Here is a 17232-nt window from a genome sequence, read left to right as displayed (position 1 = left end):
CAGACTGCAAGTTGGCAGATCCTGGGTCGGGGAAGCAGTTCCTGAAATGTTGGAAGGGCTCACTGTGTCCACAGATGAAGAACACTCATCTGCCAGGTGACCCACTGTGCCAATTTGCCTGGGATTCTCCTGGTTTTAGCACTGACAGTTTCAGTCAGTTGCTGGAAAACTGGCACAGTGGATCACCCTAACTGTGACCATGTCCTTACCCACCCCCAGAAAGGCCAGTGTGGTCAGTGCTTGGCTTCTTACAGTGGCTGACCCCATCCTGGCCCCATTCTGCCTGCTCTGTAAATGCTCTATAAATGCTGGGGGCGCTATATTGAATATTCTGGAGTCATGGATGTCAATCCAGGTTGCATACATGTCAGAGTCACCTGGGAGGGTTTGAAGGAGTACAGAAGCCTGGGTAACCCCTCCAGTGTTTCAGATGGACTTGTTCTGGGGTAGGGCTCACACATTGGTGGCTTTTAAAGGCTCCCCAGGTGGCTGGATGTGCTGTCTGCCATGAATCTCCGTTTTGGAACGGCATTAGCATAAACAAGCCAGTCTCTGTCCTTAGTGGATCAGTAAGAACATTTGCAGCTTGGCTCCTTGTTGACACGTTTTGCATAAAGAGAATTGCGGGTTTCTGCTTTAACTATTGACATCAGTAAATGAGCTGGGTTACTTCTGTACAAGCTTAATTGAATCCAAATCATGGGGAAAGGCTTTAAGTAAGGATTGGCTATTAAATAGGCATTAAAATACATACTTAAAACATTCTGCATTTACTGGTTGAAACTATGCAGAGGTGAGGCTGGTGAGCTCCCAAAGTGGGCTGAGGAAATAGACATGTTTGCTTTGCTTAAGGTGAAGGCACATTATGTTTAATTCTCTGCAATGTTCTTTAAATATAAATAAAACAAAATAGATGGGTAAATAGAACATAAATATTAACTAAGTGTTAACTGTTGTATTCATGTGGACATCAGCTAGGATATGATCTTTAATTGTCCCCTCCTCTCATTTTCATTCATATGTACATGTGCTTTTATATATAACCCATATATGTATACATACATATACATACATACTCACATATTTGTCTGTCTGTAAATACATAAGTAAATAAGATGGCCATTTCAATAAAACAGTGGTTTGGCGCAGCATAGACTAAAAATTATTTTTTTGAAAAACAGAATTGATTTATTGGTTAACCTCAAGTAAATCACTCCGTTAATGGATATAAAGGAAAATGTCAAATAGACACCAACAATGGGATATTATTAAACAACCTCCAGTCCCTTTTTATTTATTTTGTTTATTGCCCTTAAGGATGTAGATTTCTAATCAATCAATGAATCAATGAGTGGACCTGTTCAGAAAGGTTTTGAGAGCAAGGGGGTCAGGGAGCAAGTTGTCTGGGCTGGGGAAGCAGTGAGGTGCCCTAGGGAGCTGCTGTTCTGAGTTGGTCCTCCCTCCTGGGGGTCCCTGGTTGAGGGGTCCAGGAGCTCCTTTCAGGAGTTTTCAGTCCCACAGCAGCCTGGAGACAGACAGGCAGGAAGTCAGAGTTTTGGAGGCAAGACAGCAAGCAGGTAGTGACCAGTGTATCCTTCTTTCTAGTGGATGATGCTGTAATGGACAACGTGAAGCAGATCTTTGGCTTTGACAGTAACAAGAAGAACTTGGTGGATCCCTTCGTGGAAGTCAGTTTTGCAGGGAAAATGGTAGGAGCAAGGAAGTGGGAGGATTCTCATGGGAGGGTGACTACTGGGCCTGTGGATGGGTGCTGGGTGGGGTGTATACACACTGCCCTTGGTGTGCCCCCATCAGAAGGTGCCCAAGGATGGGGCTGATCGCAGGATGCCTGAGACACTCAGGCTCAACTCTGGGACTACTGTACCCACACATGTGAACGCATCTGCTCCAGGGGTCTGAGACATACACATAGGTGTGGGTAGGTATGGAGAGGACCGACAGACAGTGGATAGACAGAAGGATATTTGGGAGAAAATTAAGCAATAACATAGGAACCATACGTGAAGGTATAAAGAGATATTTTAAAAATATGTAAAAAAAATAATGATTTTTTAAAGAGTTGTGTCAGGAGTTGGGCAGAGAAAGCCCACTGTGGTGGGGGCCCTTGGGGTCACTCATATGTCTCCTCCTTGCAGCTCTCCTTCCTGCCCACAGGTGGGGCTGTTGCTCTAGTCCCTGCTGACTGCCTGGGTTCCTTGCTCCATCTTACCAGGTGCAGGCTGGTGCTCCCCAGTGTCTGGCCCCCTTACCCACTTTCCCTGGCAGCCTCCGCCACTCCCAGGCTTCAGCCATCACCCCTCTACGGAGGACTCCCATGGCTCGATTTAACTCTGACCCCTCCCTTGAACCACCAACCTTCCCATGTCTCTGCACATCTCTATCTGATGCCCCTCAAGCTTTCAAAAGGAGTCACCTTCTGCCCCAACTTGCCCCACTTCTGGGAACCTCCATCCCAACCAAGTGCCACCCTCAAAGCCTGAAAGTGTGGGCCTGCCTTGATTCCTCCCTCTTTTTTAACCTCCTTACACCAAACACCCCTAGTTCTCAACCGCACAAATGACCAGAGGCCCATCCCTTCCCTGCCTCGACAGCCACTGCCGTCTCTTCCCAGGTCCATACAACAGCCTTGGGTCTGTCCTCTTGTCCGACTTCTCCCTATAGAATAATTACTCTAATTGGTCTAAGACACAGGCCTGGCTGTACAATTAAGTTCTCACATGACCTGGCTATCCAGGTCCTGTCCAGCCGAACTTTCTCCCTCATCTCCAGGTCCAGGATTAGCCCTATAGTCTTTGTGTGAGAATATAGCACCCTTACTGTGTGGATGCAGCTTTGCAGCCCCTCTTGGGGTGTGGGTTGTCTGGGGTTTCAGACACTGGTGCTCCCCCCAGGTGCCCTGTGTGGGTGCAAACTGCACTGCTCACATGGAGGCCTGTGTCCTCTTGTCATCGGTCCTGCCCCTCCTTTCTTTCCGTGGCCATACCTCCAGCCTTTGCCAGTGCCTGTGCACTCCCATGCTCTTCCTGGCCTTGCCCTCAACAAACTGTGTTGTATCTTTCAGTGTCCAGCTTCTGGTAATTCCCACAGGCCTGATGTATATAGTTCAGTCCTCAGGACTTCACAGCCTGCATGAATGTACAGCTCTCTTTTAGCCTATTTTCCACTGCATTCCAGTATTTGTCAGCATCTGCTTTTCCGACTTGTGGTCAAGAACCCAGTCCTTACTCCATAACCTCAGAGCAAAGACTGCAGTGGACATGGTGGAAAAATGACATATTTGGTGGGTACAAACTCTACCCTGGCTCCCAGGACCCTGGCGGGGAGCCTTTGGGCTTTGTTTAGACCCCAGGGAGCTGGCAGGGTGGGGTTGGGGCCCTGTTAGGTCCTGCCAGCCTTGTGGGGAGTCCCACCTGCTGCTGAACTGGGCTTGGGTGAGGTGTCAGAAGAGTTGAATGTGAACAGGAAAACTGGAGCAGAGGAGCACTGAGAATCTGAGTTGGGTGAGCAGAGGGTGGGCACCCTGCAGCTGGCTCCCACTTTCCTCTGGAGGCAGAGGTGAGGAGGGGGGAAAACAAGCGGCAGGCATACAGCACAGCTGGAGAGGAGCTTCAAAAAGGAACTGTGAACACAGGCAACAGCAGCGGTGGAAGCGGTGTGGGTTCCCATTCACATAACGTTTTGCGGTTTTCTTTTCACTTGATCGCTTCTTAGACTCATTTTGAAAAGAAGCAGGGTCTCCAGTGCATCCCACCAACAAAGCGATGCCCTGAGGTTGGGGGAAGGAGCCTGGTGGCCAAGGGAGGTCCTGCCCAGTGCCCAGACTTCCTTTCTTCCCCCTCTTTAGTGTTTCTTTTCTTCTATAATTATTGATGCATGTATTTACTTAGAAATTTTGAAAAATGCAGTAAAAACTAAATAAAATTACCCTTAACACACCATACAAAGTTCATTTTTGGTGCCTAGTTTCCCAGTTTTTTTTCTATGTATAGATAATAGATATTTTTTCCCAACTCTTTATTTTGAATATTTTAGAACAAAGAAAAGGTTAAAGAGCAATTCAGTGACTACCTACCCATTGTTGTGGCCTCCATTTAGATTACACAATTGCTAACATTTGCTACATTGACTTTCTCTCTCTCTACATATATATTTATTTTCTTTTGTTTCTGGATGAATTATTTGAAACCTACTTGCAGACTTTACCCCTAAAGACTTCAGGATGCATCTCCCGGGGAAAAGAAAATTGTTTGTGACCACATTAACATGATCCCAGCTAGATGAACAATTATTCCCTAATGTCAGATGCTGGCTCATATACATTTTCTCTAATTATCCCCCAAATGTCTTTTAGCTCTGGCTTAGTTTTGTTCTAAGCCCAATAGGAATTCATGCTCTGCATTTGGCGTACACACACACACACACACACACACACACACACGCGCGCGCGCGCGCGCCTCGGTTTTTTATCACAGGACTGAATTTTTGAAAAGCCCAGGTCATTTGTTCATGCTCTGGGTTTGTCCAATTGTTTCCTTATAGTGTTGTTTAACTTGCTTCTCTAGCCCCTATATTTCCTATAAATTGGAAGTTAAGTCTTTAGACCAGATTAGATTCAGAAGAAGTATTTAGGCAAGTACCCATCACAGGCAGTGTTCTGTATATCATATTGCATCAGACCAGGAAGCAGTATAATGGCAGGTTGTCCTGTCATTGGTACGGATTGTCTGAGCATTTGGTTAGGATGGTGGCTCCAGATCTCCCTCTTGTCAGACTCCATGCTCCCCTTTGTCGTTTGTAAGTCATCTGGGGGCCGAATCTGGACGTGGAGTGGATATCCTGTTTTCTAGCAACCTCTTCCTCTTACCTACTGGCCTGTGCAGCCTTGACCTCCTTGCCCGAACAAGGCATATACTGGGTTTGCAAAGTGGTGATTTTCTTATCGTCATTCCTTCTCTCTTTATTAGCGGGTGTTTTTCTGGGAAGAGGAGCTTTCCTCCTCTGCTGCCCCTTTGAGCATTTCTATAGTCCTCAATACTTTTTATTAATTCCATGTGTTAACATCAGTCATTACTGTGTGGGACATGTGAACTGTCATGAAGTTGGAACCTCTTCAAGTTGGCTTCTCCATCCCTGAGACTCAGGGTCTCCCTGAAAATGCATGTGGGAGAGGTAACTCAGCTTTTAACCTCTTTCGCACAGAGGCATGCGTGTTTCCTGCGGATCCTTACTCATATGCAGTGCTGGTTCAGGCTTGGATCAGGGTCTCCTGACTGTGCCTGGCCTTGGGAGGGACTGTCCCAGGATGAACGAAGGCAGGAAGGAAGTGGGAAGGTGTGGTCAGACAGTCTTGCAGGATACCTACTCCAGTGACTGGGATCAGTTTCCCCAATCTGACAGATAGGGAAGGTCGTGTCTTGAGATTGTGTTTTTCCACATTCCCAAACATGTATGGTGCTTGGATGGCCACAAGAACCAAGGCGGACCTACCTTCAAATTGCACGGCCTCCCTGGAGCTCAGTCACAGAGCTCTGGGGCTCCTGGCTGCTCCTGGGTCCTGGCCAGTACCTGGATCTCCTTTGGTCTCCTGTTCTCAGGTGCCCTTGGCTGGCTCTTGCCTTTTCCCCTCGGTAGGTGCAAATGTCTGTGGCAGGTGATAGAGGTAGGAGGCCTGGCCAAAGCAAGGGATTCTATAAAGGTGAGTGGGCTCCTGCCTTTCCCTCTAGAAGGAAGGGGCTTTTCATGTAAGAGGCAGTTGAGACCCTCTCTTTTGAAAGCCTCTGCCTGGCTGGCCTCCTCCGGGGGTCTTCATTTGTCTGTGTTCCCTTCTCTCTCCCCTAGCCACCTGTTGTGGCCTCCCCCCATTCTCCCTGTGGCCAGTCTCTCTCAGCCTGTGTCACTATTTCTCCCTCCATCCTAATCTGAAGGGCCCTGGTTTTTGTCCTCTGTGTGCCCCCTGCCTGTCTGGCCCTCTGCATTTTGTCAGTGGACACTTGGTGGCACTACTGTCTAAGGCCTGCAGCATACCTGATCTGGCCAAGCTGCTAAGAGGATAGAGAGAGAGAGAGAGAGAGAGAGAGAGAGAGAGAGAGAGAGCGTGCATGTGCGACTGTGTGTCACCTCTTGGTGAGGTGATATAGGAGAGGGGAAGGGGAAACTTAGAGGGCAGGCAGGGTGGGACACTTTGAAACAACTTTGTTTTCTGAATGCCAGAATAAAAGCTAATAACTGTAAAACAAAACTTGAAAAAAATCAGAGAAAACTGAGAAAAGTGAAAGCAATGAAGCATATTTCTGTACCCCATGCGGCTGACATTTGAGTGTGTTTCCTTCTGCTCTCTCTCCCAGCCCTCTCTCTGCTCCCCACTCCCCAGAAAAATAATTGAGTTTAGAGTATAGTTGGTCTTCATTATTTGTGGATTCCATATTTGCAAATCCACCTACTCATTCAAATTTATTTGTAACCCCCAAATTAGTACTCATGGTAGTTCTGTGATAATTTATTTACTATGCAGAGTGGTGAAAAATTTGAGCTGGCCTACCATGCACTGGTCCCAGCTGGGTTGGGACAATGTGACAATGTTCTTTTTGCTTCCATTCTCATTCTGAAAAAGTTTCCCTTTTCTCGGTCTACTTAATGTCATGTCTTTTGCATTTTTTTGCTTTTATTGGTGACTTCCCTGTTTGATATGGCCCCTGAGTGTAGTGTCAAGTGTGGTCTAGTGCTCCTAACTGCAAACATACTGTGATGTGCTGTAGGGAGAAAATACATGTTAGATGGACATCATGGGAGCCTGTGTTACAGTGCTGCTGGCCTTGAGTTTGGTGTTAATGTATCATATATATTAAACAAGATGTCTTTAAACAGAAACACACATGACACAGGTTGCTTATTGATCAGGTGATGAAAATGTGACAGGGGCTGGCAGGAATCTAACCCTGTAGTTCCTCTAAGAATAATGGTTCTGTATCCCTATTTCAGTGTTCTTGGTGATTTTCACAACATGTAACTGCCAGCAATAATGGCAATCAATTGTAACTATGCAGTCTGGCAAATGGCTTTTATTATCTAATATTTCCTTGGGTTAGTAAAGAGCCTTTGACATCAATTTTTTGATGACTGCATAATATTCCATTAAATGAATATGATACAACATTTAAGCTATTTTTGGATAATTTTTGTTTTTGTTGCAAATTTCTTCTATTATAAACAACTGAGAGCTCAGTGTACAAGGATCTTTGTCCACACTCTGCGTTTCCACAGGGAAGTTTCTAGAACTGGGTAGAGGGCATGCTTATTGTCAAGTATTTGATAGAGATGGCCAGATAACCCTCCGGAAAACTTGTACTAATTACACTCCATCAGAAGTGAAGGAAGGTTAAGAAACAAAAAAAGGCATAGCGAAGAGGAGGAGGAGGAGGAGGAAGGGTCGACAGCAGCTGGGTGCTGGCTTTTGGGGAGTGGGGAGTGGAATGGTGTGTGGGAAGGTGGGGACTTCTAGGGTGAGGGGCAGTGCTGGCCTGGGGTTTGGCAGGGGGCCTCTGTGTTCAGGCTCCCAGACCCATGTCCCAGGGCTCTTTTGGAGGGTGGGCAGGCGGAAGTGCTTGCCGTGGAGGAGGCCTTTGGCTCCCTGAGACCAGGGCTGAAGCAGGCTCTCTGTGCCTTGCTCCTTGGAGTGTGGGGACAACCTGTGCCTCTGGTTCCAGGGAGCTGAGGCACAATGTTGGCAGGACCTCTTGCTGTGTCTAGTTAAAGAGTCCTTTCTTTTCCTTTTATTTTAAAATTTTGTTCATCCAATTTTTGAATTAGGTAATACATTTATTATATACACCATATGCATCTATCTATTATGCATCTGTCTGTCATCTACCTATCTGCCTGTCTATCATCTATTATCTGTTACAAAAACTCTCCCTCTTGCCCTGTACCCATTCGACAGCCCATCCACTCATTTACTCCTGTGCACAGGTAACTACTACAGTTTGTTTTGTATCATTCAGTTCTATTATGCATGTGCAAAGCAAGTCTTACCTTAGCTCACCATTCTTATCACTTACCCTCTGAACACTGATTGTTGTAGATTATACTCACTGCTCTGCACCTTGCTGTTTTTTCCCCCTTTATTCCTAGTTTTATTGAGATATAATTGACACCTAGCACTGTATAAATGCAAGGCATTCAGCTTAATGACTTGACGAACATTTATTGTGAAATGATTGCATCATAAATTTAGTTAATATCCATCATCTCATATAACGGCCAAAAATAAAAAGAAAGAAAAAAATGGATTTTTCTACTCTCTTAACAGCTTTCAAACACTGTCCAGTAGTGTTAGCTACAGTTGCCATGCTATATATTCCATCCCCAGGACTTTGCTACTTCAGTTAGCCATGTAACTTGGAGATTGTTTCATGTCATAGAGCAGTCCTTATTCTTTTTAGGGCTGCATAGCACCCCATTGTGTGTTGGAGTCTAATTTATTCAGCTTGTCCTCTGTTAGGTTGAACATCGAGGTTGTTCCAAATCCTTGCCTGTTCATGCTGCAGTGAATAACCTCAAATGTGTGTCATTCTGCACACATGAAAGTGCTTCTGTAGGATAAATGTTGAGTGGTAGAAGTGGTAGGCCAAATAGTATTTGCATTTGTAATTTTGACAGGTAGTAGCCAATTACCCTCTAGAGGAATAGAGCTATTTTGTTTTTCTACCAGCAAAATATGAGTGCAATTTCCCTAGGTCTTGCCAGCAGAGGGCTGTCAGACTTTAGAGATTTTTATGAATCTACTGGATGAGAAGTAGTATCTCAGTTTTATTTGTATTTATTTAGTTAGGAGGAATGTTGAACATCTTTTTACATGTGTTATAATCCTTTGTGTGTGTCTGTTCCACCCACTGCCCCACTGTTCCATCTGATTGTCAGCCTCTCCTTACCCCTTTTTATGCTAACACAAGGGGTAAGTCCTAGCACCCACCCCTGCCCCAGCCTTTGCCTGGGCTCTTTTCAAAGGGAGGGGGTTATGGTGGGTCAGGGGCTGGCACTGGGTGGACGAGGAATGGAGACAAAGTCCTGGCCTCCGTGAAGGCCGCACCTTCATTTGATGGAGGAACTGAAGCCCCTGGCCCAAAGCTCAGTAAATGAGATAGTGCACATAAAATGTTGAGGACAATGTAGGGCACAGAGTAAAGGCTCTGAAAATGGCTGTGCAAATGCAAACCTACCAGGATCTGTGTCTGAACTGGAGTCTACCTGCTGTCCCATGTATAGGACTTCCTGTACCCTGGGGCTGGCTAGGGTCTGCTGCCTTCCAAGGGACTCCAAGGGCAGAGTAGAGCACAGAAGCCTCTGGAACCAATCTGGTTTCCACCTCTGCTATGTTTCTTGTTTGTGGAAAGTCCAGTCTTCAGAAAGGGCTGATCTGAAGTAGACTATAGATTATGGGGTTTGTACCTTCATGGAATCTTCCTCTCCTTCTCACATACCAGGTGTGCAGCCCCCAGCCCTGGCCCCACAGCTGTCTCCTCCCTTCCCCAACTTATCTCTGATCTCCCAGGGCTCACAGTCTGTCAAAGGGCAGGTGATCTGGGGAGTGCCTCAGGCTGTAGGGCTCTTGGAGAAGCCAGTCTGGACTCAGGGTCCCCACATTTAGGGTCATGGCCATAATGGGGGGGAGGGGCATTCCCCCCAGGGTAAGAGAGAAGGGTAGAAGGGCTGTGACATGCAGGTAATCTGAATTGAACCCCCTACCACTGAGCTTTTTCTCTGCAAAGATTCCTGTGTCTGTCCACACACCCCAAGGCCCCAGGGTCTTCTGCCCAGACCAAAGTCTGGCCAGCATAGCAGAGAACAGCTGCTGCTGTTGTGGTGGTCCCCAAGGGAGCCCGGAGTCTCTATGGAGTTCCAGGTACCTACCCTTTGTCTTCTAGCTCTGCAGCAAGATCCTGGAGAAGACAGCCAACCCTCAGTGGAACCAGAGCATCACACTGCCTGCCATGGTGAGCCTCAACCCCCATATCCTGCCCGTATCCTGGACTTCTGCTTCTGAGAATACAGGCTTTGGGAAGCAGCAGGCTTGGGGTGCAGCCTGGCCTCTGCTGCTTCCCAGCTGTCACCTTGGACAGCTTGTCTCTCTTCCCTCCTTAGTTCCCATCCATGTGTGAAAAAATGAGGATTCGCGTCATAGACTGGTGAGTTCTGAGTCTTGGGGTCTTTAGAAGTAGCTGTCCTAAGGGTCACTGGGTCCTTTGGTTTCCTTCAGTTCAGTCTGCACATGGTGGGAGAGTCTGCTCCAGGCAAGTGGTCAACTGTGGAGGAGGCCAGAGAAGGAGAGGGTGTGGGCTGTTCTCAGGAAGCTTGCTCAGCCCTGTCTGAGATAGACAGGAGGGCACCAGGTGTGGGAGGGCTCCAGGAACCCGAGTACCCTAGGGCAAAAGTCCAGGCAGGCTTCCTGGAGGAGGTGGGGTTTTGATAAGGCCAGGGTGGGGATATTCCTATGAGGAGAAGAAAGAAGCAAAGGCAAGGAGGCTGGAAGGGGCAGAGCTTCTGGGAGGATGGGCTGTCATGTCCTGTGGATTGGTAGAACAGGAAGGAAGGGCGCCCGGGCTGGGGAAGTGGGTCAGGCTGCCCGAGCAGAGGATGCCACTGCAGGCTTTGAACAAGAGAGGGCAACAGCCACACGGACATCTTAGAAAAGTAGTCTAATACTTACTGAATGCCTGTTGTGTGCCAGGCCCCGTGACCAGCAAGTATGCACATGCCCCATCTCCCCTGGCCCCCACAGGGACTCCCGGCACACTCCTGTGTTACAGGTGAGGGTAGGTCTGCAAAGACTGAGTGACTAGTGTCTGCGGGGACGGCCGGGAAGCAGCAGAGGCCAGGCTGCACCCCAAGCCTGCTGCTTCCCAAAGCCCGTGATCTTAACCACTGGGCTGTCTGCCTCCTGCTATATTGACATGGTCTATCTCACCCCTGAGGGACTGTTCTGGGTCCACACACGGTATCTCCTGGACCTTCCATACACCAGGTTTTCCAAAAAGAGAAAGTTGGCCTTTCTGTGCCCCAGAAAGTCTTGGCTGTGTGGTTCCCAGTGTGTTCTCCTTTGGTCTCAGGCCCATGGCACCCCCTAGCCAGGAGGATAATGAAAGACTAGGGAAAACCCCCAGGCCACAGAGCCATTAAAGTGTGTGCCAATGCCTCAGGCTGAACGAGAACAGCTTGTGAGAATTAGAGGTGAGGACGGGAGCAGGGAGGCCAGGAGGGAGAGGCATCCAGGGCCCTGACCATGGTTTGTTTCTCGGGGAAGCGGTCTCCGGGAGAGATGTGCCTTCAGTCCCCGGAACCATCTCCTCATCTCAGCTTGCAGGGCGTGGTGTGCACAGACTCACTGCGTTGACTGGGGATGATTGTGCGTTTCTGTGTGTCTGCACATGTGGACTTGTGTGTTTACAGGTGTGGTTGTCCCGTGTATTGTGGGTGGGCCTTGCCTGAGTCCATGTGAGCTGTGTCAAAAGGCATCAGCATACTGTACAATCCAAACACATGACGGAATCTGGTAGCTGCCTCTCTGGTTTGGGTTGAATTGGCATTTTTATTGTGAGTCTATTTTCAGACTTGCTGTATTTTCCAAAAGTAACCCCAAGCCCTAAAACCAAACTCTGACCAGAAAGCATTCTGTTACTGCGAGGTCCTATTGAAAAAAGTGCTTTCTTCCCAGAAAACTCAGATAAACTTTTATTATTACATGAATCCTGGAAATATAATACAGTCCATATGGCCTTTTCTCTGTAACTTAGTCGTCCATTAAATTCTTTAAAAATTTCTTTTTCATTAAAAATGAAAACCTTGGAAGAATACCCTCCTCCCTCCCCCATAAAAGCCAAAACTTCTCTCCTTCCATTTTCTTTCCTTCCTCACCTGATTCCATTAAGACGAGAGGTCCGAAATCCCATTCCTCTCCAAGTGCTCATTTTTTCAATGGGTTGGACATGAAGACAGTTAAAAAATGCCATCAACTGTCAGTTATCTGGTGTAGAAATGTCACTGTAAAACATTTAAGGAAATTTTTACTTTCCAGTTTTTATTAATGTCATTCACCAGGGAAAATAAAGATCTGTGCTGACAATTCACCCTTCCTAATGATGGAAAATAAAATAGAAGTTTAATCACCTTCCTGGCAAATACAGAAAGGTTGAAGGGAGCAGCAGTTATTGGATATCTTATGGGTTTGGAATTTAAAGGAAAAAACACTCACCATGCCCAGGTGTGCCTTTCACAATGGGGCCCCGGTGTATCATTGCCTGAAGCTGCCTGTAGTCCAAGTGGGCACAGCAGGGTGAGAGGGGCTACAGAAGAGGGAAAATGCATGCTAGGAAGCTTCTGGAAGGAGATAGGTCTTGCCCCATCCAGTGTTTCTCAACCTCAGCACTATGACAGTCTGGACCAGAAAATTCGTTGCTGTGGGAGACCGTCCTGAGTGGTGTAGGAAGTTCAGCAGCAGCCATGCCGTTCTCTCCCATGCCCCTCCATATCGAAAATGTGTCCAGACATTGCCAAATGTCCTTGGGAACCAAAATCCCTGGATTGAAAACTCCTGGTCTAGCCTAATTAGGAAGCAGTAGGTTGTTGCAGTCAAAGCTCTGGCTTCCATGTCAGGCATATCTGGTTCAGATTCCAGCTTTACCATCTTGGCAACCTCAGCTTCCTTATCTGAAATTGGTGCTCACTGCCATGCCTGCCTCATAGGTGTAAGGCATGGAGGGAGAGTCTGCACAGGACATGGTTGGCTAATGGGCTCGGAAAGCAGTTAGTCTCCTGGAATTCCTCCCCGCAGTCCCCTACGCTAGTTAGCGAGGGGAGAAGCATTCCTCCTGGCACAGATGGGCACTGGACCAGGGGTCAGGACACCAGGGCTTCAGTTCTGGCTCTGCCCCTCCTTTCCAGTCTGACTGTGGGCAAGGGTCCGCCAGCTCTGAGCCTCAGTATCCTCACCTGTGCAGTGAAGATGATAATAAGAGCACCTGTTCCTCAAGGCTGTTGAGAGGATCCTTTGAGATTAAGAAGATTAAGAGTGCTTTGTCACATATAAAGTCAGATACAAAAAAAATATGCATTAGCTACTATAAGTTGATTAAAATCATGGTCCTGGTGATAGTTTCTTTCTGGTCAACTAGTTTTCGCCTTAGTCTGAATATTTCTTAAGCTCCTGAAACCTTGCTCTCCTTGGGTCCGGGGCCTGACTCCCTGAGTGGCCTCCGGCTCCCCAGCTTTGCCTCCTGCCTCTGGCCTCCTCCCTCTCAACCTGCCAATGTGATCGCAGACATCCAGGCTGGCAGCCCTGCATTGGCTGCTGATGGGAAGTCGGGTGCTGGCGAGATGGACTAGTTCACTCCAGAGGAGTCTTGAGCAATATTTTCTTTCCAGTCTCTTCTTCCCTAGGAATACCAGGCCTCAGTAACCCACCCGGACTGAAGACTTAGACTTCTAATGATACATATAACTGAAGCCATTTTTCCTTCCTGCATGGGCTGGGGCTGGGGATCCACCTCCCGTGCGCAGACCCTCTCCACCCCCTTGCTCTAGGGACCGCCTCACCCACAATGACATTGTGGCCACCACCTACCTGAGTATGTCCAAGATCTCTGCCCCTGGAGGACAAATAGAAGGTAAGTTCTCCCTTTGTTCTGCCCTCTGGTCCCTGACACTCTCCCTTGTCCCACTCCTACTTGTTTACAACTTCAGTGTTGAGATTTTGTGGAAAAGGGAAGATTATAATGTCTTTACTGTCCATTTTCTGTGGAGAAGGGCTCTGGCCAATGAGACAGACAGGCTTGCGAACATTAGGATTATCCCCACCTTGGATGGTGGGATACACCACTGAATGGTTCAGGGGAAAATCCACTCCTGCAGGTAACACTGGGGGCTACCACCATGCCGTCCACTGGGTGCTGTGTTCCCTGATGATGATGCTCTTGCAGTTTCTATTTTGAAGTAGCTTTCATTGATCTAGTAAAAAGTAAGCCATGATCATTTTGGAAGATTTAAAAAAGATAGTAAATAGTAAAGAATATAAAATTCACCTACAAAATTACCCATACACCACCCCACACTCCAAACTATGAATACCCTGGGACTTTTCTGTGCATATGTATATCCGTGTACATGCATGCATATGTATATATATATATATATATTTATATATATGTACACACATTAAAAACTGTTTCAAAGCAAATGTTTTGAAAACTGCTTTTTGTCACTTGTTCATACAACGTATTTGTCTATTCATGTTATTAAATATTCTTCTATAATCAATTTTAAACAAATACACATATTCTGCTATATGAATGTGCTATAATCCACATTAACTAGTTAGTGTTGAATTTTTAGGTGTTTCCTAATTTTTCTACATTATAAACAATTAGTTTTATATTGAATATTTTTGTAGCTGAAACTTTACATAATTTATGAATTTCCTTCTGGTTAAATACCTAGATGTGGAATTGTTGTGTCAAAGAATTTGAAAAACTTGAAACTTTTGGTGTATATCAAAATTGCTTTTCAAAAAGCCTGGGCTGATTTACTGTCTGATTACTCACATAAGCTTATCTTGCTGTACCCTCCCTGGCAGAGGCTGAAATAATAATATTAAAAAAGAATTTTGTGAGTCTGATGAGTGAATTTCACTGTTGCCTTAATTTTCATTTCACTAATAGCTGGTGAAGTTGACCAATGCAAGTTAAAAAATATTTTAATAATTATTTTATATTTACATATTACATATATTTGCATAATTTATTATGTTGCAAATTGCCAATTCATTGTCTTGGTCCATATTACTGATAGCATGTTTGTCTTTTTCTCATTGTTTTGTGAGAGTTCTGTATGTATATGGTGTTAACTTTCCCCTGTTATACATGTGGTAAATTTTGTCAGTTTTATGTTATCATTTAGTAATTTTTGATATATAGAAATTTAAAATTTTTATGTAGTCAAATCTGTTAATCTTTCCTTAGTGAATAAGGCAAGGATCTAACAGTACTTTTTTTCAAAATTATTCTTTGGTGACACCAACACTATATGTTGAATAATCATTTCCCTATGTCTTGAAATGTCACCTTTATCCCCCACTAAATTCCTAAATGTGTTCTTGGGTCTTTTTCTTGATTTTTCCATTATCTTTAATTGGTATGTCTGCTTGTTACTACTTAGGTTTTGGTATCTGGATTATGCTGGCTCTGTAAAATCAATTGAAAAAGTTTAAAGTCTTCTAACATCTGGAGCAGTTTATATAATATAAGAATATAGTCTTTTGAGGGTTTGAAAGAATTCACCCATAAAACCATATGGGCTGGGTGCCCTTTTGAGTGGTTATAGTACTAGCTCTTTAAAAACTTTCAGTTTCTTCTGTGATCATTGTTATTTTTTGTTTGTTACTTTTATTATAGTCAATTTTGATACTTTATGTTTTCCTAGTAAAGCATTCATTACATTGAGGTGTTCTAATTTATTTACATAGTGTTGTACAGAGCAATCTTTTATAATTTAAACAATTCTGTCTACCTGTGATATTTCCCCCTTTTCTATTTCTAATATTATCTGTTTGAGTTTACTTGCTTTTTTCCTTGGTTAGCCTTGTTAGAAGTTTGATTTTTTTCCCCCTATTTTATTGGAATTTTCAAAGGATCAGCCTTTGGAGTTATTTATCAATTCTAATATTTTTTCTTTCCTAACTTTTTATTCTCTCATCTTTAACTCTTTTAGATTTCTTTTTGAATTTTCTAATTAACTTTTTGTGCCTTTTTTCAAAATTTCTCATTTAAATAATGATATGGTTTCTTGCCCTATATGTCATGCTTATGGCTTTCAGCAAACCACAAGGTCATATTTAATTCTATTTTAAAAGGTTTTTTTACACTTAAATATTAAGTCTATTTTGAATTTATTTTGGTGTACTTTCTGAGAGCAGTCTGATTTGATTCATTTGTAGGTAGTCTTATTTCTTCTGACTAGATGCTGCTTGTAGGCATGTTTCTTTTTTCTTATAGTTTAAAAATTACTTTGATATATTGAGGTGCAGGACTCAGTTTGTTGAATTTTGTCTTAAGACACATTGAATTCTTAAATCTGACTTGAGAGAACGTTTCTTTCATTCTCACACTGTAGCATGACCAGCTGCAGGCAGGGTGGCATGGCAATAAAAGCAGGAGCCCTACTTCTTTGTAGCTGAGGGAATTGCTCCAGTCTCCTCCTACCAGCCTCAACCTCATAAGATTGTGGTAAGGATCTAGTGAGATTATACATGTAAATTCTTAGAGTGTCTGGTACACAATAAACCCTAAAGTAACATTGGCTGTTTGGTATCACTATTATTGACTTTCTGCATCACTAATCTGATTGTTTTTTTTCTGTATGAATTCTCTCTTTTTACTGCCTCCCGTGTGGTTTAAAATTGGCTATTGCATTTTTAGTTTCTTGTCACACCTTCTTTTGACTGTCAGTTCTTTTACATTTTTTCTTTTCCTTTTTGTTCTCTGGCAGAGGTTTTGCTTTGTTCCATGGAAGCTATGTCTTCTGACACTCTATTGAGGATACCTTATCATTTCCCGAGCATTTCAGACGAATGCCCTCCTGCGCCTTACAGATGCTATTTCCCTATTCGGTGGGCACTCTGTCATTCCTCCCTCTTTTATTCACTTTCAACAAGATTTGTTCAGTGTTGATGTCTTTCTACAGACAGAATGTGTGGGTTTCTGTCTATCCATATTGTCAGATGTTTACCTGGAAGGCAGGTTAATGTGCCCGGTTTCTGTAAGACTCCACCTAGTGCTCTTGAAATGGACTACTCCCTTCTGAGTTCTCTGAAACATTAGAAAAGAAACTTTTAATATAGAAAATTTAAACACATCAAAATAAAGAATTGTACAGTGAACCCTCAGGTGCTCTCACTCAGCTTTAGCATCTAGCTGCCCTCTGCCATTCTGATTTCATCAATGATACTTTTAATTGATGGAATACACAAAATCTGCCTTCCAGAAGGCACTGTTACTGGGGCTCCTTCAGCCTCAGCCCTTCCGCCTCCTAACAGGTGCAGTCTGCCTTCTCTAATGATGTTCAGGTAATTTCTGAGAATGGCTGTCTTGGATGTAGATGAAACATGTGATATGGGGGGCAGTGAATCATGAGGGTGGGGTGGGAGAGAGGGTATGCTGGCTCTCTCGT

The 17232-nt window shown here is 44.9% G+C and overlaps 1 protein-coding gene across 22 annotated transcripts in view; it reads left to right on the top strand.

Moving 5' to 3' along the window:
- The window catches only part of DYSF (dysferlin), a 220531-nt gene that overhangs the window by 70379 nt on the left and 132920 nt on the right, over nucleotides 1-17232 (top strand). For all 22 annotated transcript variants that reach the window (XM_073211609.1, XM_073211629.1, XM_017668654.3 and 19 more), the window contains 4 exons: nucleotides 1606-1709; nucleotides 9942-10010; nucleotides 10159-10202; nucleotides 13594-13676. In XM_073211609.1, coding sequence (XP_073067710.1) covers nucleotides 1606-1709; nucleotides 9942-10010; nucleotides 10159-10202; nucleotides 13594-13676 — 300 coding nt within the window. The remainder of the gene's footprint in view (nucleotides 1-1605; nucleotides 1710-9941; nucleotides 10011-10158; nucleotides 10203-13593; nucleotides 13677-17232) is intronic.

This window comes from Manis javanica, chromosome 1 (assembly GCF_040802235.1).
Source record: "Manis javanica isolate MJ-LG chromosome 1, MJ_LKY, whole genome shotgun sequence".
NCBI classification, from domain to species: Eukaryota; Metazoa; Chordata; class Mammalia; order Pholidota; family Manidae; genus Manis; species Manis javanica.
Note: the sequence above shows the minus strand (reverse complement) of the source record. Positions and strands in the feature narration are given on the sequence as shown.